Source organism: Falco biarmicus, chromosome 20 (genome assembly GCF_023638135.1).
Source record: "Falco biarmicus isolate bFalBia1 chromosome 20, bFalBia1.pri, whole genome shotgun sequence".
NCBI lineage: Eukaryota > Metazoa > Chordata > Aves > Falconiformes > Falconidae > Falco > Falco biarmicus.
In genome coordinates this window covers 3187868-3208762 of record NC_079307.1, presented here as the reverse complement: position 1 = coordinate 3208762, position 20895 = coordinate 3187868, and the positions used below count along the sequence as shown (strand labels likewise).

The 20895-nt window shown below is 46.4% G+C and overlaps 3 protein-coding genes across 3 annotated transcripts; all 3 read right to left on the bottom strand.

The window, feature by feature from the left end:
- Positions 1–2674: 2674 nt before the first annotated feature.
- On the bottom strand, positions 2675–9718 carry LOC130141753 (uncharacterized). Its single transcript, XM_056322916.1, has 9 exons — positions 9512–9718; positions 8586–8748; positions 8108–8190; positions 7187–7347; positions 6818–6959; positions 6280–6467; positions 6120–6180; positions 5476–5613; positions 2675–4723 (listed from the first exon to the last, which is right to left on the bottom strand). Exons 4-9 carry the CDS (start codon positions 7238–7240, stop codon positions 4680–4682), a joined length of 627 nt encoding a protein of 208 aa, XP_056178891.1. The 5' UTR covers positions 7241–7347; positions 8108–8190; positions 8586–8748; positions 9512–9718; the 3' UTR covers positions 2675–4679.
- A 119-nt stretch (positions 9719–9837) lies between these two features.
- On the bottom strand, positions 9838–19052 carry LOC130141752 (multiple epidermal growth factor-like domains protein 6). The gene is made up of 14 exons (XM_056322915.1): positions 18538–19052; positions 17862–18007; positions 17039–17164; positions 16444–16623; positions 16043–16267; positions 15406–15532; positions 14878–15077; positions 14199–14411; positions 13246–13391; positions 12563–12690; positions 11550–11682; positions 11092–11224; positions 10454–10606; positions 9838–10056 (listed from the first exon to the last, which is right to left on the bottom strand). The coding sequence occupies exons 1-14, from the start codon at positions 18594–18596 to the stop codon at positions 9926–9928; spliced, it is 2100 nt and encodes a 699-aa protein (XP_056178890.1). The 5' UTR covers positions 18597–19052; the 3' UTR covers positions 9838–9925.
- On the bottom strand, positions 18794–20853 carry LOC130141765 (signal peptide, CUB and EGF-like domain-containing protein 1). Its single transcript, XM_056322929.1, has 5 exons — positions 20778–20853; positions 20520–20666; positions 19687–19851; positions 19300–19451; positions 18794–18802 (listed from the first exon to the last, which is right to left on the bottom strand). Exons 1-5 carry the CDS (start codon positions 20851–20853, stop codon positions 18794–18796), a joined length of 549 nt encoding a protein of 182 aa, XP_056178904.1.
- Between the last annotated feature and the right edge of the window lie 42 nt (positions 20854–20895).

Below are 20895 nucleotides of genomic sequence, written 5' to 3'. Positions count from 1 at the left end.
ACATGGTTTAGCACCAGACATGGCAGTCCTGGGTTAACGGTTGGATTTGATGATGTCAAAGGTCTTTTTCAACTTCAACGAGTCTGTGATTCTAAGTAAGAGCACAGCCAATCAGCAGGACTGTGGTATCAACTACGTGAAAGATGGGACAGGCTCTGTTCCACGGAACCACCTAGGGAGTTACAAAGTCATTTATAGAAGCTAGTCAGGTAGAAGTTGAGGAAAAGGTACTAAGGACTTGTTAATTCAATACTTCAATCATTCCAGAAAAAAACTACTGAGTTAAAGATGAACCAACCTGGGGCTGCAGCTTGTCCTGCTAATTTCTGTGATTCACCATATAAGCCCGCGTCTGCAAGAATCAAGGCTTCACTTGGCAAAGTTATTAAGCACGTACTTGGCTTCAAACCGATTCACTGATGAGCTAGTGAGACTATTTTCACATAGAAATGAGGTATTTACTATTTCAGGCTTCTGGAAGCAACCCAACAAATTGTTTAATCAAGGAATAAACCAACAAGCATAAGGACAGCCTCCAAACTCAGTACCAAGCAACTCCTTCGATTTGTCATTATTAGAGTTTCCCAGTTTCTTTCAAAGGGGAAGCCACAGTTTTATTCTTGTGGCGCTGTGGTGAATGACTCCTTTTACCTGTGGTAGAAACACAGTACCCTCACGGATAGGTGCTGGGGACCCAATGAAAGCATAAATATTAATTTCGCTCAGGTCAAGGGCTCACCTTCTGTGGATGTAACTTCCAAAAGCAAGATTGTTTGTTTATCATAATTTCGGGATTTCACTCTGGTAGGTGACACTTTCAAGTCTTCCCACTTTTCCAATTTGGCTGCAGAGAGAAGAAAAAAATTAGCTGAGAAGATCAAACGTAATCCTTGTACTTCTGTGGTACACACTACATCATCTACAACTCCAGTACTTCATGCGCAAAGGAAAGGTATCAACAAGCATTTTCTTCTTTAGTTAGTTTTCATTCTGGGAAGAACAATCGTATTTTGGCTATAAATTAAAAACCTTCTTTACTTCAGGCTTTTATTCCTCCTCTAGGAGCACAACTGATATGATATTCTCTGCTCTCATGTTGGAGAACACAATTATATAAACACCTGCTTCAGGCTGTCTACCCAGGAACTCTGGAGTGACAGTGCTGTGGTCTTTCAGCAGTAGCGTAAAACCAGCTTTTTGGGAGCCTTCATGTCCTGTGATAGATAAAAGCATGGCATTAAACCCAGAAACTTTCAAAAGAACATTTGGGACTATCAGGAAACCTCTGTCCTACACAGAGACAAATCTTGACTTCCACTAGAGCATTTTCAAAAGCAGCCTTAATTTCAATGCCCAATTTCTGGTACCTCAGCTCTGTCTTCAGTAAGTGTTCAAGATCATTAGGTCCTACTGTCTCTGAATGGAGCTAAGGATGCTCAGAGGCTCAAGCTGGGAATCCAGAACAAAAATCCTCTTTAACTTTTAACCTTCATCTGTGTGTGGGTATTTCTTGAGCCAAAAAGGAAAATAAAAGCATCTCCACCACAGACATTTGTGAATTTACATACACGTGACACAGTAGTACACAAAATTTGCTCTCATCTCACTCAGAAGTCGATGTGTAGCGGTCTTGGTTCTGAAGCAAATTCTTCACCAGGCCATTCTCATCTGCCAGTTCAATCCCACCTGCAGCACACAGAAGTCTAGGTCAGGGTTCAAGGGCAGGAAGCTATGGCAATTAAACTCAAGATATGTCTCAACGATGCAAAAGTAACCTACATCTGAAAAACAGCCCAAAGGCTGGGTGCATTTTAGTTGAGTACCATGATGCAGGACCATCTCAAAACAATTGCCTGCCCCTCATCCTAGTGGTCAGTCAGCCACGTTATATCGATGCATATACTTTATGTCAAGTCAAACCCAGCTCATACAACCCAGTGCAAACCTCTTTTGCTGTGGGATAAGCTGGCTTGTAATACACTGCAGCCGCTACGGTCTAGGAGAATTCAGTGGATGGCCAGTATGGTTATGTTCATCAGTGGCAACTTGATAGGCTTAGTTAACATGGTTGTATTTAAGGGCTGAGCATGAAAACCTGCAAAGAATCCACCAGCAGATGTGGGTTGTTAGCACATTTCAAGGTGCTGACATAGCAATGAAACCTTTATTGGGTAATTTCTTCAGATGGACATTTTCATTGAACTTTTTCTTCTAACAGCTTTTAAAAGCACTTTATTCTAGCTGCCTGTGTGTAAGAGGTAAGGATTAACCAGATAATGAGCACAGCCAGGGGCGGCCTCAGTAACTGCAACAAACACCACTGGGAACATTATCTGGCTTCGTTAACACACTGGGAAGCTTGACAACAGTTTCACACTGGAAGACAGAGTCAGCAGAAACCACCCTGCTCGTTTCAGAAATCAGAGAGACACACAGAGCCATAACCCAAAGAGGTTCCTTTCCAGGGAACTCAGCCATGCCTTCCTTCTCACAGCCACAGCAGTGTGTGATGCTCTCCAAGGGAAGCTGAACTTTACACTGAATGTTGAAAAGGGCCCTTTCATTTTCTGTTGAGAGGCATGAGTCAAAGCAACCGAAGAAAAAACAACAGCCCTGTGACCCTTCTCCAAATTCCAAATTAAGTGACCCTGCACTTGATCATTCTTATCAGCAGTCTCAGGGAAATAGCACCTTTCTGAATGCGAGGGGACTTCACAGCTACTCCAGACAGCGCTGGACGTCCAGAAGATTCCATAGACCACTAGAAAAAGAGCTATCAACAGTAAATACTTCAGGAGCAGAACAAAACCACTGGTTGCACCACTCCTCTTTTTATTTGTTCTTTCCAAGTACCTATTAACAGAGCACAAATCGAAACGCTGTGTGAAAATCTGGTCTTTTCATTGATATTCTTTGGCTTTATGGGGAAAAAAAAAGAGACCCAAAATATTCTGAAACTGAATAATGTTTACTTATGACTAAAGTGTACTTGTTAAGAAAACCACAGTGGGATAACTGAAAGCTTCTAGCAAAAGTTCCATATGCATCTTAGTTTTGATTTAAAGCAAAAAAATGTTTCCATTGGAAAAATGTTACAATGAAAAAGCTGATAGATTTTATTTACTATTACCTTCCACCCTGCCTTTTACAAATATAACTTGGAACCACAATTTGCCACAGAGATAACTTTATCACCTGTCTGGGTACCATGTTTCCCTGTGGATATACAACAATCACTGAAGATGCTTACCTCCATGTAGTACTGTTACAAACATACCTGCTGATAATCTAAAAAAGAAAGCAATGAGGAGAGCAATGACAGTTTTTTCACTACTATGTTCTAGAACAGGCAATCACAGAGAGTAACCTGCAGGTGTTTTGTAGTGTTTGCCTGTAGGTTCCCATTGTCTGAAAGTCCCTTCAAAGTGTTAGTAAGCACCTAAATTCTCCCAAGGTGGAGCTGCAAAGGAGCCAGACCAAATCTTTTGTTTATGGGAGCAAGCTCAGAAAACACGGAACCACCAAAATGATGGTGGCAAAAGTCCTTGCAGTTCCTCTGGATCCAGAGACACCATTAGTGGAAGTAAAACTGAGAGCTTCTGTCTTGGCTCTTGGGCACTGAAGTCTCGCTCTCTTAATACTCACTATGGTTATGCAAAGGCAGAAGGTGCAGACACCGATTTGTGCCTAGGAACCATGAAGGAGTGGGTCCGCCGTTCACAGATAAGCAGTTCAGTAAACACTGCAGTGAGAAGAGAACGGGCTTTGCTGGTGGAAAGAGCTGGCTGAAGCCTACCTGTGGGGGTTGCCAAGGTACTGTGCTGGCTCACAGTCAAGAAATACTACGTTGCTGTACTCCACCTGGAACTAAGGAATACTGTGTAGGAAGAGATGGAGCAGGTGTTCCGATTCTGCTCCTGTTCCACAGAAGCATAGCCCTCTTCACAGCCAGGCTCTCTTGGCCTCATACAGACAGATCAAAAGAATAAGAACGGTAGGAAGGATGTTTTCATTTTAAAGATCAGGCTCCCAAAGCACTGGACACCAGCAGCTACACCATTCCCTGCAGTCACTGCTACTAGGAATAGTTTAAGTGTACTCTTTCCTCAAAGAAATGACATCTCTAGAGGTCTTCAAGGTCTCTGCCAGTAGATCTCACACAATATATTGAAAACATGCAGAAGCAATGGAGAGATGCTGGCCAAGGGCTAGAAGTATGGCTCTAGCCATACCCATGGCCTCACATATTTTCTGCTTTACTGACTTAACAATGAAAACTATACAATTAGTAAACAATGTCAAGAACCTCAGCTTCCTTCTCAAGTCTACAAATTATTAATAATCGAAGGCAAGTGTGAAAGTATTTCAATCAGATTAAGCAAACGGAATATGGACTATTCATTATGTAAGTGACCAAGCACATCTCTAACTAAACACACATCTATTCTGATACTTCAGGTACGGCAACTCTGTCCACAGACACGCACATTCTCCAATAATCCACCTTCAGCCATTGCCAAGGATAAACTAGGTTCCTCAAGGAAATGAGCTGGTGGCTATTTCACTTCACAAAAGATGAAATACTTCTGCTTCTGGTCTCTTCAATCCTCTGAGCAATGCAGCTCCTCTTCATTTCCAGCAGAGTTTCATCCCTCTTTGTGGCCCAAGAATCCAGCAGCTCAGAAGAGGGCTGAGCTCCCCATGCTTGTTTGATGTTTGCTGTCTGTTACAGAAATCCAAAACAAAAGCAGAGTGCAAATTCAGTGGACAGCACTGAGGAACTGCTATGCCACCACTAAGGCAACCTAGTCCAATGGGCAAAAAACCATAACAGGATCTACCGCCAGCACTCTGCACTGGCTCCAGAGTACGTGGCAAGCTGCACAGTGCATGTCACTCGCATATTCAGGCCTTTGCAGAGCTCACTGTATCTGAATTTCAAAATAATGCAAAGGATCCACCCATAATTACACCAAACCCACACCATTAATAAAGGCAAACTCTAAGCATCAGTCTAAAAATTCAGCAGCAGCTTGAGGAAAGCGTTCAGTTCAGAAGACACACTGCTTATTTTAACTCTTTGTTTATTTACAGCTATCAACCAGTACACATGAAGAGAACAGATGCCTTATTCCTTTGCTGGTAAACTGCTTGGTAAGATCACAGATCTTGGCTACATTGCAACATTTTCCCTGGAAACCTGTTATGATGAACAGAAAAGCTCTTACAAATGGATTAATAAAAAGCAAAAATCCTCTAAGTACCTGCTGAGAGAAAGAAGGAAACAAGCCTACACCTGTGAATTAGTTATGTACTTTGGTCTGCTTATTGGCCTTCTGCTGACTTCTTTTCAATGACCTGCATGTATGTTTTACACCAAGGAGGAGAGACAACGTATCTCCATCCCATTTTGTAATCTTATTTCCTATCCACTATAGGGAAACAGAAACCACCATACAGACTAAGATTTGTTACCTGGATTAACAAGGTCTGAAGGTTGCTGCAGGTTCACCAAAGCTTGCTTGATCTCACACAGAGTCTTGGCAAGGGGGGAAGCTGCTATCAGGCCCTCCACCTCCAACTCAGCCAGATAAGCCAACTGGAGATCGAAACCTGAAGGAAACAGGGAGGCACTTCTACTCCTCAAGTAAGTAGAGGCTCCTCATGGCTGAATGACTGCAATATACATGCTGCCATGAGCAAATACTCTATTGAGCACAGGGAACGTCTACCCAGAGGCTGTGAGGATCACAGAACTGATGGTACAGAGTTTTCCTGAGCTCCCCATAGTAGTGTTTAGTAAGTATAATGACACTCAATCTCTTCTTTACAGGCAGTCACTCAATATATGTGTAAAGGGTCTGTGGGGACAAAAGCTCCTTGACTTCACTCTTACAGAGGGACAGAGGAGGCAGAAGTGACTTTCCCCTTACTGGAGAAATTTTGTTGTCCTCAGCAGAAAGTTAAGTAAGAAATCACATAAATGGGAAAAGTAATTATACATTTGCTCTGTTAACAAACATACATATCCACTCTTAACCTAGACTTCATGGAATCAGCCTTCTACTATGATCTCTGAAAACCACCCGTGGCACCCACAACTAAGTCACTGCCCTTACCATGTTCTTCATGTCCAGGGAAGCTGAAGAAAGCGTCTTTCCTACTGAAAAGCTCACGATCCTGTGGGACAGAAAGGGCCCAACTGTTAAAATAAATGGGCAAGTGGAAAAACTAGCAAAAAGGTGAGAGATGGCCCAACAACAGACACCTGCAACTCACCTGCCCTTCCACTACTTCTGGTTTACTTTCACTGGCCAGGCTGTCCAGCGAGGATACAACTGCCACCGCCTCCTGCCCGTGGACCTTTAGCTCCATCGCTTGTTTCACAGCTACGTTCTTACACGGAGCATTCCCAAGAAGCATTTCCAGAGCTTTCATTAATTCTGTTGCCTCTTGCCATGGAGCACCTAATGAACCCGACAAGCAATTTAAAAGGCCTTCTACAGAACCACATGAAGAATGATATCTCCAGAGCAAAACCAAGGGCAGGAACCTTTCTTTGGAAATTCCACAAGACAGCTCCAAGACACCTCGTGCTGTAACACTTCCAGATAACCGTGCTTACCCTTTCCTAAGCTGACAGATCTGTCTTCCCGTTGAGCTCACCCGACAGTCTGTCAGCCCTTACAGAACGACACCACCACTGGAAGACATGATCTTGTGGGATCTCGTCTCATGTATGAGCCATGCCTTGTTTTCAACTGGTCCGCTGATGCCACCCTTACACATCACTCCTCTCTTGACCTGGTTCTCTCACCTGCCACGAAGTCGTTGCTACAGTGTTGATCGCATTGTTCGGCACCCACTGCTGCCCGGCTGCTGTCTGCATTTTTACACTCACAAATCCTTCGCTCAACAAAGATTTTCAGGCCTTCAGAGTCCTGTGCTTGCACCATGTCCTGATTACAGAAAGCAGCAGTATTAGACTCTGCAAGCCTCACAATCCACCTATTCCACATTTTGCCTTTCCTATCAAAACAGAGATTAGCGTAGTTATTTTATGCCAAAGTAAGGTACCGAAAGGATTAAGAGCTATCCCTCAGTAAACTGCCACATCAGGGAAACCACTTATCTTACAAATTACAGTTCCAAGACTCCCTTCCCTCAACTGTTCCTTCACACTGACCACAAGACTTTGAATCTGCTGGCTGATTCCATTGTAAAATGCCAACACATCCATCCTGTGCTTTGCCAGCTGAGATGCCAGATGCAAATTCTGATCTTCCAGCTTATCGTACAGGGTGCGAACACTGAAATCCTCCAGAACCCTCAGTGCAGAACGCTCTTCTGAAACACAAGGTAAGGCTCACACTTAATCACTGGCCACAACTCTATCATACTTTATTTTCCAGAGGGGGGCACTGCCTATCCATAGGAGGCAACAGCATTTTGTGTTCTGTGAAGGAGGAAAACGGATGAGGCAAGAGATGTAAGAGGTCTCGTTCCTGCGTGAGGGGGAGGATGACAGAGCGTTACTATCGACTCCTAACTTGTCCAGTAAACTGTCAGGATGCTACTTCCCTGTAAGCTGTTCTCAGCATCACTAGATGGTGCCATCTGCTGGGCTCTGGACCTGCTGTACCCTGTGAACATCCCGAAATTCCCAAGATGAGGTCACCCCCAGAAGGCGAACAAGCACCAAGAGTCATGTGCCTTCAGAGAACTGAATGACCAACAGAACCCAAGGAAGTATTTTTAAAGATCTTTATTTTCTTCACTAGTTATCTGAACCCGCTGTTGTTTTAAAGGACTTTCCAGGGCTGGCCACTTACCCTCCTAACTCTTAAAGGAGACAACGCCAACCCATTCCAATGACAGGAGGTTACACTCCCCAACTAAAGAGATCAAATAAACCTAGGACAGAAGTTTGGGGTGTGTGGTGCAAATGTGCACAAACAGGAGAGTGCTCAGTAGGCAAAGCGCCAGTGTTTGCATGCAGATTTCGAGGTATCAAAATCTCATACTTGACAGTTAAACAGAAGACAACAGAATGGGGAATAAGTGGGAAGAAACCAGTGGGACACCTGGAGTTGGCACAGCACTTCACCTGCATTATGCGCAGCTCCCTTCTCTCCAAAGTCAGCATCCTCTCCAGAACCATGAGGACCAACAGTTTGATAGAACCGAAGGCTAGAGGAAATGACAAAGAGGCTGAAGAGCATCTCATTCTTCTCAGTAACATCAGATACCACAGCATCATCAGCCTAGTTCAAGCAGAAGGATAGGGTTCTTGTCTAGATTTTGAAGTCAAAACATGCAGAGGAAACCTAGGCCAGGTAATTCAGGCAATAATTGTTGTGCAGATGACAACAGAGCTGTCATACACTGCAGTGAAAGAGAGCTGGAATATTGCTGGGGAATTCCTGGGTAATCCCAAGAAACTGCTTGTGCAGCTAGAAACTCAGCATACTGTAAAGCTGGCAAGAAGTCCAGCATCGGGGAATGAGAGATTCAGGAACTGCAACAGGACATACTTTTGTACTATCAAGGTCTGAGCTCCAGATACCCACACAAGGGCGGTTTACCTGTCTTTAAGGAGGATGTACTCTGGTGGGATGTGCGGCTCGCCCAGGCTCCTCCATCGTGGCTTCCAGCTCTTCAGGGGGCTAATGATTGGGACAGCAGGCTGCAGCACTATAGCCAGGGTTGTCAGCACCACAATTAGGAAGCCCAGAACAAAGAGGACCACTGAGGAAGCCAAGAGTGATGGCAAGAAGTAAGAAACACAGGCAACTATGTGCATCAGCAACACGGTCTCCCTTTTACACTTCACTGAACAGCCTCCCTCCCCCACAAAACCAACATTTAGCAACTTTCGTATTCATTACGTGGGCTTCTGCTTCTCGCCTTGTTGATCCAGTGCACACAGGCAACGAGGCAAAAAGTTTTCAGCATTACCAGCTGAAGGGGACAGAACCAAGGATCATGCTTGCAAGTCACACTTTCATTTCTCTTTGCTTTAGCGTCCTCCCACTGATGGACAAGGGACTGGTGTGTACACAGCGCTTACACAGAGGTATGGCCTTGAGGAAAGACCTTAACTGCCCTTGTGTTTAGCTTTTAGTGAACTTTTAAACTATATTGAAATTAAATGCATCATTTATCACGGAAACACAGTGGCACTTTCTGCTTTCAAGCCAGGGAAAACAAAACCCTCAATTACTTGAATTCTTCAAGCAGGGTGTGGGGAAAAACACAACTGCTTCTTTCCTTTCTCCTTGCTTCAGCTCCTACACAGGCAGGTTCTTGGCTAGAGAGCAGTGAACTTTCAGGAAGAGAAGCTTTACTGGAAAAAGGGCTTAAAACTGACAAAGGCAGTGGTTTTATGGTATTTCAAAAAACCCACAACTAAACAACACCCAACCAAAATACTTGTTTTAACAACACCCAAAGAGGTACCAGAAAGGTCATGGCTAAGCATCAAGGTTCAAGGTCAGTGTTTTGGCTGTACCTGTGACAGCAGCCCAGTTAGGAGCCAAGTTCAGATTCTGTTGCTTCAAAACCCCACGTCTGGCCAGCTGGAACAGGGAAGAGGGCTGGAAGGACACATCTCTGGGGTCACAGCCCACATTTGCTTCATTCACAGTCACAATCAGAAAGTGTTCCTGAATGGTCTTATCCCTGAAAACATAAGTCCCAGACTCCAGGAAAACATGGGCAAACCTAAAAGGGAGAAGTAAGGAAGGCACTGGCTGATCCAAGCCTCCCTTAGCCTCCAGCCAGGATGACTGTTAAATACATGCACTTGAACACACTGAACTCTGGCGTCTTCACACACTGCTCAGTGCCAAGGACCTACTGATTTCATGAAAGACTCAGTCTTAAATCCTGCCCGTAACACATGCACTATTAATCACAGCAGATATTACCAGGAGATGTTGAGGTGAGTCTCCTGGATAAGGTGGTCTAGCCTTCGGAAGGGTCCAAAATCCCAGCCTGGGTTGTTGTTATATAGATGCTGCTTCTGATAAACAGGGTAATGGCTGGAGGAACGACCTGGGAACAGTTCAGCAGAGCGTCAGCAGCTCTGACCCACAGCAATTAGGATAGCTGACAGCGGTCTGGCAAAGAACTACATAACTGCATTTCTTTACAAGGGCCGTGCAGTGTCAACTCATTTGCATGATGCATTACTGCCCAACAAAGACTTAGCTTTCCAACAGAGAGCAAACTTCACCTCTACTCTACAGAAATCCAGTCAAAAAGTAAAAAATACACCAGGTAAGTCAATGGCAGAGCCTAAACTAAAGTTCTGGAATCCCCTGAAGGCGAGAGAGACAGGGAGGTGAAGGAATGTGCTCATACATGCAGTACTATGAAATGCGGAGTCGTTGCTCTAAACAGGTCTGGACACATATCTGTGAAGAGCGCACACAGATCCAGCAACACTCACTGTGGGAATTGATGCTAAGCTGGAAAAGGATCGTGTCTCCTGCTTCCAAACATACTACTGGGTTAGGAACAAGGGGCAAGGCATGGATATCTTTGGAGGAAGTCCTCTGGACTCGACGGCCTTTCTGCAGCAACTGATCTGATGAAAAATCTCCTGCCACAGGCAACAGATGAAAAAAGAATTAATTCTGCAAAATGATCAGCATGTGAAAACACCTAACCCTTGGCAATGAAGAACTATTTACTTCATATCTGTGGGCAGTTACTGCTCACAAAGCCAAATTCTGCTCTCAGTCACACTCCATAAATGAGGAGCAACTGGAATTGGGAGCCACCACACACTTGCCAACAGATTTGCCACCAAATGGAGTTTCCTTCTAGTTCCTTGGAAGGCCAAAATCACCCTACAATTTTATTTGACCTGTTCCCAGGGAGCTAACCAGGCAGCCAGCGTAGGTCCCCATTGTTTACTCCCAGAGAGAACAAGATCTCTCCCTACTTTGTAGACAGCTCTGAGTGTCTGACAATAAATTCCCTCTGTGCCAACTTGCTGGCCACTTGCTGTGCCAGCTTGAAAGGAAATGAATGGCTTAGTCTGGCTGGAGCTTCAGTTCCCTCTCAGGGGCTCTCAAGCCTTACCAGTGAGAAATGCATCCAGAACATCGGTGTTGGAGACAATGAAACCCAGCACCCCAGTGGGACAAAACAGAACTAAATGCACCCGCTGGCTTTTCTGCACATGTTCATCTGGGCCCAGGACGTTTGCCACTTCCTATTAAAAGCAGAGGGGAACATTGATCACTGTCAACCCTGGAGTCTGACCCTGGCTTGTGATCAGCCTTATCTTCAGTTGTACAAGACTGCTCTAGTGAGGTTTTCTTCTCCACCATTCAGAAACCGACATTTCTCAGTAGTGCACCAACCTGCTGCCTAGTCAGTACCCTGGGTAAGGAGACACACTGAGCCTCTCCCCTCTGCTCACAGCTTTGTACCCTTCTGTAATCCCAGCCCCCAGGAGTCCCTTTACCTAACCATAATCTGTAAGGGCCCTCTCCAGACCCGCACGCTGAGAAAGCATTCCCCTACTCCACGCTTACCCGCACTTCTCCTTCATTCATCCTCAGAAGCAGCTCTCTATTGATGCCAAATCCCAAGGTGATCTGTGGGGCTTTCAGCAAACACAGCTGGTCACAGAGCTCCTCAGCAGAGACATACTGCTTGCAGTGACATCTACAAAGTGGACAGAAGGTCTTGATGATTTATGATCCTTGAGCAAACAGCTACATCATCCTGATGGTCAGGCTAGCCACAGTGTCTTACGGTCTACACAATGAGCGGGCCTACTCTGTGTCCATGGAAAACAGGATAAAGCAAACTCACAGCCCATCTCGTCTAGTTCTGTGTCTGCTATTCAATGCATGTGAAAGGTCAAAATGCAACACCCACTCTCCAACAGACCTCTGTTGGTGTGCAACAGAGATCAGCTTCAGCCCTGTAACAGAGCATCATGCACCCCTCCCTAAAGTTCTGCTTTGAGAAAACGGTTGAAAGAAACAGTGTAATTTTAACACACTAGATTTCTATGTAATCCATGCCAGAAGGAGATTTTTCAATACAGAAGTTCATTCACAAAGAGAAAAAAGTAGTATCCTACGGCAAGAACTAGCTTCAGTGACTTAGCATTAATGTGGGGAAAGGAGGGAAATGACAACCGAGGATTGATTTTCCCAGTTCTGGTCTACATCTAACAGCGCGACCATCCACTGTATGGGGGCTCAACCTGAGGCAGGTGGAGAAGGCCTGCCTCAGAAAACTGCGAGCTGTGTCCACCCTCCCCTTGTCACTCAGTGCTCATTCTGGTGTCTCCACCCAGGCTTACAAAATCCCTAGGTAACGCCAAAAACACAGGCGTGCTCTCCAGGTAGAGGAACGAGGCCAATGAATGCAGACTGAAGGCCAGTATTTCCACAGAAAGGAACTCCAGCAACAGAAAGTTTCTCAGAAACACCTCCCACAGCCCTACCCTGAAATGACCTCATGGGATCCATAACTCAGGCAGTCAGAACTAATTGTGAAGTGCTTCTTAATGAGAGGCTAGCCTGAGACTTACATGCCCAGCTCTGCATTAATCTCTCCACCTGCAGGCCCACAAGAAGGAGAGCAGTCATATCGCTCAGGAAAAACGCACTGGCGCGTAGATGCCAGACGGACCTCTCCAGGAGCACAGAGCTCATCCACCTGGAAGAACAACACCCATCCAATGTGTGAAACCAGACAAGCTCTGGCACTTCAACCGAGATGCAGCATCCCTAAAATTCTCTTCCTCCCCCACCCACACTGCTGACATTCAACGTAAAGGTAATCCAGCAAGGGTCATGAAAAGACAACATGAGAAGCAAAGAAGGAAGATCACAACCATTTCCCTTCCCATCCAAATTCCTCAAGCAGGTCTGATGAAGAACTCCATCATAACAATATAGAAGCTTACATTCCTGCATCTGTAATCAAACACACTGCGCTGCTCCCCACTGCCCTAGCACAGAAGTATCCTTTGCCTCCATCCTTTCTGAGTTTATCCTCCCAAGATTCCAGTAAAGATAAATGCCATTATCCTACAAGGAATGGTCAGGAATCTCAAACAAACCAGCTAAAAGACTTGCTCATGTCTGCAGCAGCCCAGAGAGGGGAACGTGGATTGCATGCACACACTCAGACAGGGCTTACCTAAAGCATTGAATTACCCTCCCTCTCCTGCATTTCACGCAACTGTTTTGTTTTGAAGTCAAATTTCACCTGAGGTTGGCAGTCCTGATCGCTGTTGCTGTCAGGGTCTTTCTTGCCTCTCTCATCATAGTAAACGTAACCTGCCCGGCAGATACAGGAGGCATCTGACTGCTGGAAAGCCCGGTTCAGCCCACGGCAGGTACAGCTGGTAGCACCTTAGAGAAGAGGCTGGATTTAGAGTGGTAATCTGGGTAGGAAATACAGTTTGTAAAAACCTGTGCTCTCTGAAAAGGAACAGTTCCTGTGTTGAACGGTCTTTGACCAAATCATGCTGCTTGTTTTAGTGGCACTCCTGGAGGCTGCTACCCCACTAGCACAGCAGAGCTGAGCCAACAGGAAAGCCAGCTGGAGCCAGCCTGGCTTTTGCTCCACCAGCACAATCATTAGCCCATTTCCTGAGGTGTCCATTTAACAGAAGATGCAGAAAGGCCCAGCTGGTCATTTGCAGCAGCAGCATTTTGACAAGCACTCCATTAATTTGTACATTAAGCCACCAGATAGGGTAAGGACCCAATCAATCAAAGCTGCCAAGTTTTCCAGTTTTCCCACCTTCTCCCACTTCATCATGGCTCAAAATGGACACGGTTCAGTACCCAATTTTGGCTCAAAAGCACATCTACACTTAATGCAAGCTCCCCAGTTCAGGGCAAAAGTACTCTTGGTGACACTCTGCTGTTTTCAAAGCAATGATAGAGCAAGAATCAGTAGGGCTGATCATCCCTTCCTTCCTTGAAGGAGATCAAATCCCCTTGGCTAACAGAGTGTAAGGAAAAAAAAAATCCTCCTGGCTGGGACAGAGGAAGAACAGTCAGGCATTGGTGGCACATACAGCATCATGAGGATATCAGGGCTTGTGGTCCACCGTAAAACCACGTGGCGGGGGATCACATTTCTAGGTGATTTCCTTTTTAGCCTTTCCCTTAACAGTGATGAAAGTTTCACTCACACACAGCAAAACTCACCAGGCTGAGAGGAAGAAGAGCTGCCACAGGGGAAGCAGGCAGCCTGAGCAGGAAGGTGATTGAAGGTGCCAGCAGGACAGGCCTGGCAATCCTCTATACGCTTTGCGAAGCTGCTGCTCCCATGGGTCCCCGGGGGACAGGGCAGAGGGGCAGATGCCAGGGGAGGGCAGTAATGGCCACTGGGGCAAGGTTTCTTGTGGTAATTCTCGCTGCCTAGAGAAAGTGGTGGGCTTTCAGACACAGACACTGCTCATGGACCCAAGCAAGTAAAGCTATTGTAAAGCTATTCCTCTTGCATCCTAACTCAGCAGGTTGCAAGCAGCAATGACTGTCACACAGCAAAATGTAGAACCCTTAGGTTTACTTTTTACTTCTGGTAATATATTAACTCTGGGCCTCTCAGCTAAGCCACGAAATTAGAGAAAACAGGGCTTGCAAGGGCCTGAGAGGTCACCCTCTGAGAGACAGGACACCCATATCCAACCGACTCCTGACCCATTTCTCTATACCCTCAACCTACACACAACCTGCCACGACAAATGCTCCACAAACTGATGTGACAGCCCACACCAGGGATTTATAACCGTTAAGGATTAAGAGGTTTGCCCACACAGACCTCGAAACTCTGTGATTACAATTTAAGCTGCTTGTCCCACTCCTCCACAGCAGCTCCATTTACCTTGTGGGCAGATGAAGCCTGCTGGGCAGGGCTGACAGGGTGCCGTGATGAGAGTGTCACTGCGATAGGTGCCTGCATCACAGATTCTGCAGAACTTCTCAAATGAATCCCTTGGACCAGGCAAGCCGAGGGCCATATACCCGCCTTCACAAGACAGTGGATGGGCACTGCCTGGGGGGCAGTAGTGGGGAAATACACACCTGGAAGGCAAAACAAGGCAGGAAGAGGGAAGAAAGTCTTTGAAAATATTTTGATTTCTGGATTCAATGACCAGTGCAAACTGAGGGCAAAATTAAAAATGGTTCTCATCTGGTTCCAGGCTCAAACTAACTACTAGAAATCACAATCTATTCAGTCTTAGCAGGCACCAAATCCGTCACTGTAATTACAAAGATACCTTTGCTTTTGCCCAATGCACAGCCACCATGGTTGAAGCATTAACTCAGGTTTTATCACAGGCCCATTTCAAAATATTCAAGAATTTTTAGAAACTTAAAGCTGGCTGCACCAAACATGCTAGGTACTCACAGCTGCTCAGGGCTATTGTATGTCGACGATCCTTCAGGACAGTAATAGCCAGCAGGGCACACTGAAGGCACGGCTGTGCGAGTATCACAGTATCGGCCAGGCCTGCAAGGTTTTGGATTTACTGAACCTGGTGGAAAAAAGGGGAAACAGTGATTGATCACGTGACATTCCCAGAACAGGAGATTATGCACTGGGGAGACAGTGAGCAAGAGGACTTTAATATGTGTGACTGCCCATAAACACTGCACTCTTCCTCATGCTCACAAAAGGGCACAGGTCTGTTGGGAACCAGTTTGCTATTTAGCATGAAATGCTGACACCTGAATGCCCAGCCCTGGGCGATGAAAGGTACCTGCTCCTTCTCCAGGCCCAGACCACCTCCTCTGTGAACCTCAGCTGAACGAGCAGGAAGGGAGGGCTGAAGAACTGGAGATGGGAATTCAAAGGCCCAAAGCCAGGAAAAGAATTCAGGGTAGTAAATCCACTTCTAAAGCTACTCCATCAGTGACCATTATCCTGGGAGGGCTGCTGCAAGAATAGGACTGTAGTCACTGCTAAACACCTGCTGTGCACTGTCAGCCATCTAGACTCAGAAATAGCTGCAAATAGAGAAAATGAAGGAGCATGGCCATGTCACCTGCTGGGCATTCATAGCCAGGTTCACAAGGCACCCCTTGGGTGTTAGGCAGCCCTGTCTGTGCTGGATCCGGGCAATAGTATCCAGGTGAGCAGGGATCACACTCTTCCAATGATTTTGCACCAGGCTGGATCCTAGAAGTGCCAGCTGGACAAAGGAAAACATCTCCTTTACCAGGGCACCAGTATCCAGGGGGGCAGGGATAATCCTCAAACCTGGTCAGACCTGTTAGGAAGAGAAAGGAATGAAGAAAGGGAGGCTGAATGGCTAGGAGGGGTTCTAGAAAAGGGGTTTTACCTCTCTGTGAACATCAGTTACTTCCCCCTTTCCCTGTCTCATCTTAAGGAATCCTGTAATGAGCTCTAGAGGTAGGAAAAGGCTGGCTTTCACCTGGCACTTACCCGATAAAGGGCAGTGATAGCCTGGAGGACATGGCTGGCAATCTGCCAGGCTCTGAGCCCCTGGGTGCTTGCGGTAAGTTTGTGGTGGGCATTTCTGAGGTACCAGAAGACTGCTGTGGTCGCTGCTGTTGCCTCCCAAGCAATAGTGTCCTGATGGACATGGATATGCTTCCGAATCCCCTAACAAGCAGAAAGTAGGGCTTTAAGAAGTCATTTCTTCATTGTTAATTGAAACCCCTTTCTTCTGTGTCCTCCCTGGGTCCTTTCTAAACTACTGCATGTATGTGTACAATCCACCTCCACAATCCAAGTACCACTTCTGACAGATGGCACACAGGGATATTTGGAGACTTGTTGTGATTTCAGGCTCTCCTACATTTCCAGTGTTTGCTGGAACAGCACATTATATTAACCATGTTAAATGTCTCCTCTGCAGATACTTGAACGCTTCGCTAGAGAGTGTGTCCTGCTGTGAGGGCTGTTCCACCGTACAGTATCTAGTTTCAAAGCTAGTCTCACCAGACTCAGGGATACATACAACTCTTGAAAAGCAGCTGCCATGCCCTCTCCTCACTGTTTACGCCCAGGTTCTAACCTGCTTTGCACCAGTGGCCCGGTGGACAGGGCAGGCAATCTTCTCTCTTCACAGCCCCTGGAACATCTCTAATAGTATTGGCAGGACATGGTATAGGTACCTCAGATCCTTCCAGGCAGTAGAAACCTACAGAAATGGGTGAGAGAAAAAAAAAAAAAAAAAAAAAAAAAAAAAAAAAAAGAAGAGATGAAAGTAAAACATAAAAGTCCTCCAATGGCAAAAATGAATCAGCAAGAGCCTCCTGTTGTTGTAGAATGAACATCTGTACCCAGCTGTTGGGATGCTGCTGGGCATATGGAGCACCAAACCAGCGCCTTCAAACTCTTCTGGACTAGAATGTAGCACCAAAAATTAAAGGTGGCCTTTTTGGTCAGGTGTAGAGGAATGAAGGCAGTGGGCTGATGAGCATTGATAACACACAGCTGTGGCCTTGCCTCAGAGGCAGTGGGCTGATTGACATGGACGATGTGCAGGTGTAGCTCGTTCCTGCTAAATGGTTAAATAGCCCTGAGGATGGGGGGGGGGGGGGGGGGGGGGGGGGGGGTGTCAGGTGGAGGAGGAGCAGGGTGGTCTGACCTCTGGAGGAAGGAGATACAGCACAGATGGTAGAATCTGACCAACGGTAAAGCCTTGTTGCAGCCTGCTAGTTTGTGCTGCAACAGTCAGGCGCACCTCTTTGTTCAGAAGACATAAACACAGAAGAAACCAATGACAACTTCAAACAAGGCATCACAATATATTACGCAAGAAAACAGATGCTCTCCAGTTGGTTAGCAGCAAGTCAATATTCTATATTTTCAACACTACTGAGATTCTTGCTTACCTGCAGGACACAGCCCTGCACACACCTGACCCCAGCGGCACCCTGCCAGGAGGCTCCAGGAAAAGCTGTGGCCCTGTGGAGTAGATTGAGAGCTCCCAGCAAGGCAGAAGTATCCAGCAGCACACTTCCCCTCCAGCTGTCCACGCCTGGAGCAAGGACAGTAGGAATTTACACACTGCTAATGAGACTGTGCAGAAACAGAACAAGTATTGATGCAATGAGCTCTGTGAAGTCTGCAACAAAAAATAAGAGTTTTTTTACACTGATATGAGAGAGATAACAGACGCAGGTTTTCCACTTATAAAAACATGCAGATGACTAGAGTGAGCCAGGCACTCTAGTTCAAATTCCATGAACATGGGAAAATTGCTTTAAATGAAGTTGTGGATGACTTTACTAGGCTGGACTTTCTGAATTACTTCCGTGTTTTCACCAATGCTACCTACTATCTCTTTCAGATGCTTCTTTGTACCACAACAATGTCCGACTGCTTTGGGATGCCTCCCCAAAATTCACAGATCCAACACCTCTGTACTCAAAAACTGTGTCTAAGCTTATATTTCTTTTCTTTGAATGAGAGATCTGGTAAAGAAGCTGGGAGGGACTTAGCATTGACTTAACAGCACAAAAAAAGGATGACAAACTGCTTAAGACAAGGCGAAAAAATGCAAGATACCTGCAGTAGTGACCAGGCAAGCAAGGCAGGCATTCCTTCTCATTCCAGAGGCCAGTCATATTTACAGGAGTGAAGGTGCCTTCAGGACACGTGAAAGGAACCCATGTGCCTGAAAGGGAGACCACAGAGACAATAAAGAGTCCTAGAAAGACTGTTGTGATTTGGCAGGACTCTAGAACTGTGTCAGAGTATAACAAATGACTCCCAGAAAAGCAAGGCGGCAACTATGCCACGCTTGCTCATTGCCACCTCCTCATCACCTGGCCTACAGGAAGACACACATTAGGTTTGTACAAGTCTGGGATCACAGTGAGGCACACGACATTTGAATCCTTGGCATAGCTGGTATGCAAGTTTCAGTGAACCTGTAGGACAGTAAGAGTGTGGTGGGCAGCGCTTGGGATCTCCTGACACCAGCTCCTGGCAGTAGAATCCTCTCTGGCATGGAATGCAGGATGCAGAGCCCCTGGCCGGCTGGTATTCCCCAGCAGGGCATGGCGTTGGGTGGGCTGCTCCTGACCAGCAGAAATGACCCTGGCAGTGACACAGAAGGAAGAGGATTGCTAGGAGATGATAAGCAAACTTGAGAGTCTGTGTAAAGGGTGAATCCCAGAATTAGCAAAGCCTAGGGCAACATTCTTTGTGGATATAATCAAGATTTCAATCAGGGGTGTGTGTGACCCTTTGCCACTGGAAAAGTAACACCTCTTGCCCAGAGCTGGGACCCACCTCTTTCAATGCCCAACCATCACTAAGCAGTACCTTCGGGCAGAGGAATGCTGTGGGGCTGATGGAGCTGAAGTTTGCTGGGCAGTAAAAGCCCTCAGCACAAGGTCCCGTTGGAGAACTCAAACCAATGCTAGCACAGAAAGACCCAGGATAGCATGGCACACAGCTCTCTGGGGAGGTACCACCTGAGGAGGAAACCAAAAGTCAAGGCCAATGAGAGAGAGAGAGGAAAGTACACTCAGTACAGTCAGAGCATCATCAGCATTTATTTGAATTGCCTCTTGCTGGCACCATCAGGCCTGGCTGAGCATACCGATACCCTTCGGTGACCCAGGGGCACCCCCTCACCATGGCTGCCAGCAATGAAGATCCCCATCACTGCGGACCACAGGAGAAACCTGTGGGTGAAGTCACACTCACCTGTGGCATTGTTCAGGGTCCCAATGGGGCAGGCAACTGGGAAGTGAGTGCCCTCTGGACAGTAGTGCCCTGGTGGGCAGGGCCCACTGAGTGGGAACGCAGGTGTCCCATGCGGAATGGCATCAGTGGCTCCTCCTTCACAGTAGTACCCAGCTGCACACAGACCTGCCATGACAGAACAGACAGGGTGGCAATTGCTAGCCCATGGCACTGTGGTCGGTGAAAAGGCACATCCCCAAACCCTCAGAAGCAGGCAGATACCTCAGAGAAGCTGAAGCCCGTCCTTGTCCTGTTTTATCACCGCTGATATCCTAGGCTTTTCACCTTCGGTTTGCCTTCCCTTCTTCCCATCAATCTTTGGCCTCTATCATTTCATTTCTTTACCTGCACTGACCTCATCCGGCATTTGCTTACCTTCTGACTTCTTTAACTCGTTCCCCGTGTTTTGTTTTCTATGGAAAGAGTTCTGCCTCTCTTTTCATGTGGCCAACCTTTGCATTTTGGCTCAGTGACTCTCTGCTTAAACAGGAGGGAAGGATTTAGGAGGACAGAAAGAACAGCAATAAAGGGGTTAAAAGCAAAGAAAGAGAAAGCAAAAAAAAATGTAGAGAGAGAAGGAAACTGATGCAGTAACATAGAAGTAACATCCAAACCAAATGCTCAGTTAAAAGAATGAAACAAAGAAATGACCGATAGGTAGAGACGTAGGGTAAAAGGGTATCCTCCAATAGCCTTTACTACCTCTTTACACTGAGTTTTCTACTGCCCTGCATCCTTCAGCCTTGAATCTCCAGCCCCTCCATTATGGGTGGTCTGTCATTAACCAAACTCACCATCAGGTTCCCAGTTAGCATCTCCTCTGCAGTACCTCCCCACTGGGCACAGCTTGCAGGCAGTGGGGGCCAATGCCCCCTCCAAGGTGTTCAGTGTCCCCTCGGGGCATGGCATGGGGACAGCAGTCTGAACGGGGCAATAGTAACCTGTACATTGAAAGAGGTGAATGAGACACTACTCAAAAAAAAAACCAAAAACAAAAAAAACACAGAAGGAGAAAGAGAGGGGAACACTGAGCTTGCTCTAACAGCAAATACCCCAACCCCTGGAGCGAACCACTGCTATGGCTCGGCCAGAAGGAGTGGTGTAGGCATCTGTCATACCTCTTCCCATTTGCGTGGTAAGGGTTTTGCTGCACACATGTACCGCTCACCT

What these genes read in the sequence shown, in the direction of transcription:
- LOC130141753 (XM_056322916.1), bottom strand. Translation starts at nt 7,240, where the DNA reads ATGGATGTGTTGGCATTTTACAATGGAATCAGCCAGCAGATTCAAAGT. An exon ending in CCCTGGACATGAAGAACATG is followed by an intron (nt 5,614 to 6,119) that starts GTAAGGGCAGTG and finishes TGTTTCCTTCAG; the next exon opens with GTTTCGATCTCCAGTTGGCT. An exon ending in TTCAGACCTTGTTAATCCAG is followed by an intron (nt 4,724 to 5,475) that starts GTAACAAATCTT and finishes TTTCTGTAACAG; the next exon opens with ACAGCAAACATCAAACAAGC.
- LOC130141752 (XM_056322915.1), bottom strand. Translation starts at nt 18,596, where the DNA reads ATGACTGGCCTCTGGAATGAGAAGGAATGCCTGCCTTGCTTGCCTGGT. An exon ending in ATCAGGACTGCCAACCTCAG is followed by an intron (nt 12,691 to 13,245) that starts GTGAAATTTGAC and finishes TTGTTCTTCCAG; the next exon opens with GTGGATGAGCTCTGTGCTCC. An exon ending in ATTAATGCAGAGCTGGGCAT is followed by an intron (nt 11,683 to 12,562) that starts GTAAGTCTCAGG and finishes TCCACTTTGTAG; the next exon opens with ATGTCACTGCAAGCAGTATG.
- LOC130141765 (XM_056322929.1), bottom strand. Translation starts at nt 20,853, where the DNA reads ATGGGAAGAGGTATGACAGATGCCTACACCACTCCTTCTGGCCGAGCC. An exon ending in GGTTCGCTCCAGGGGTTGGG is followed by an intron (nt 20,667 to 20,777) that starts GTATTTGCTGTT and finishes TTCAATGTACAG; the next exon opens with GTTACTATTGCCCCGTTCAG. An exon ending in TGCTAACTGGGAACCTGATG is followed by an intron (nt 19,852 to 20,519) that starts GTGAGTTTGGTT and finishes CTGTCATGGCAG; the next exon opens with GTCTGTGTGCAGCTGGGTAC.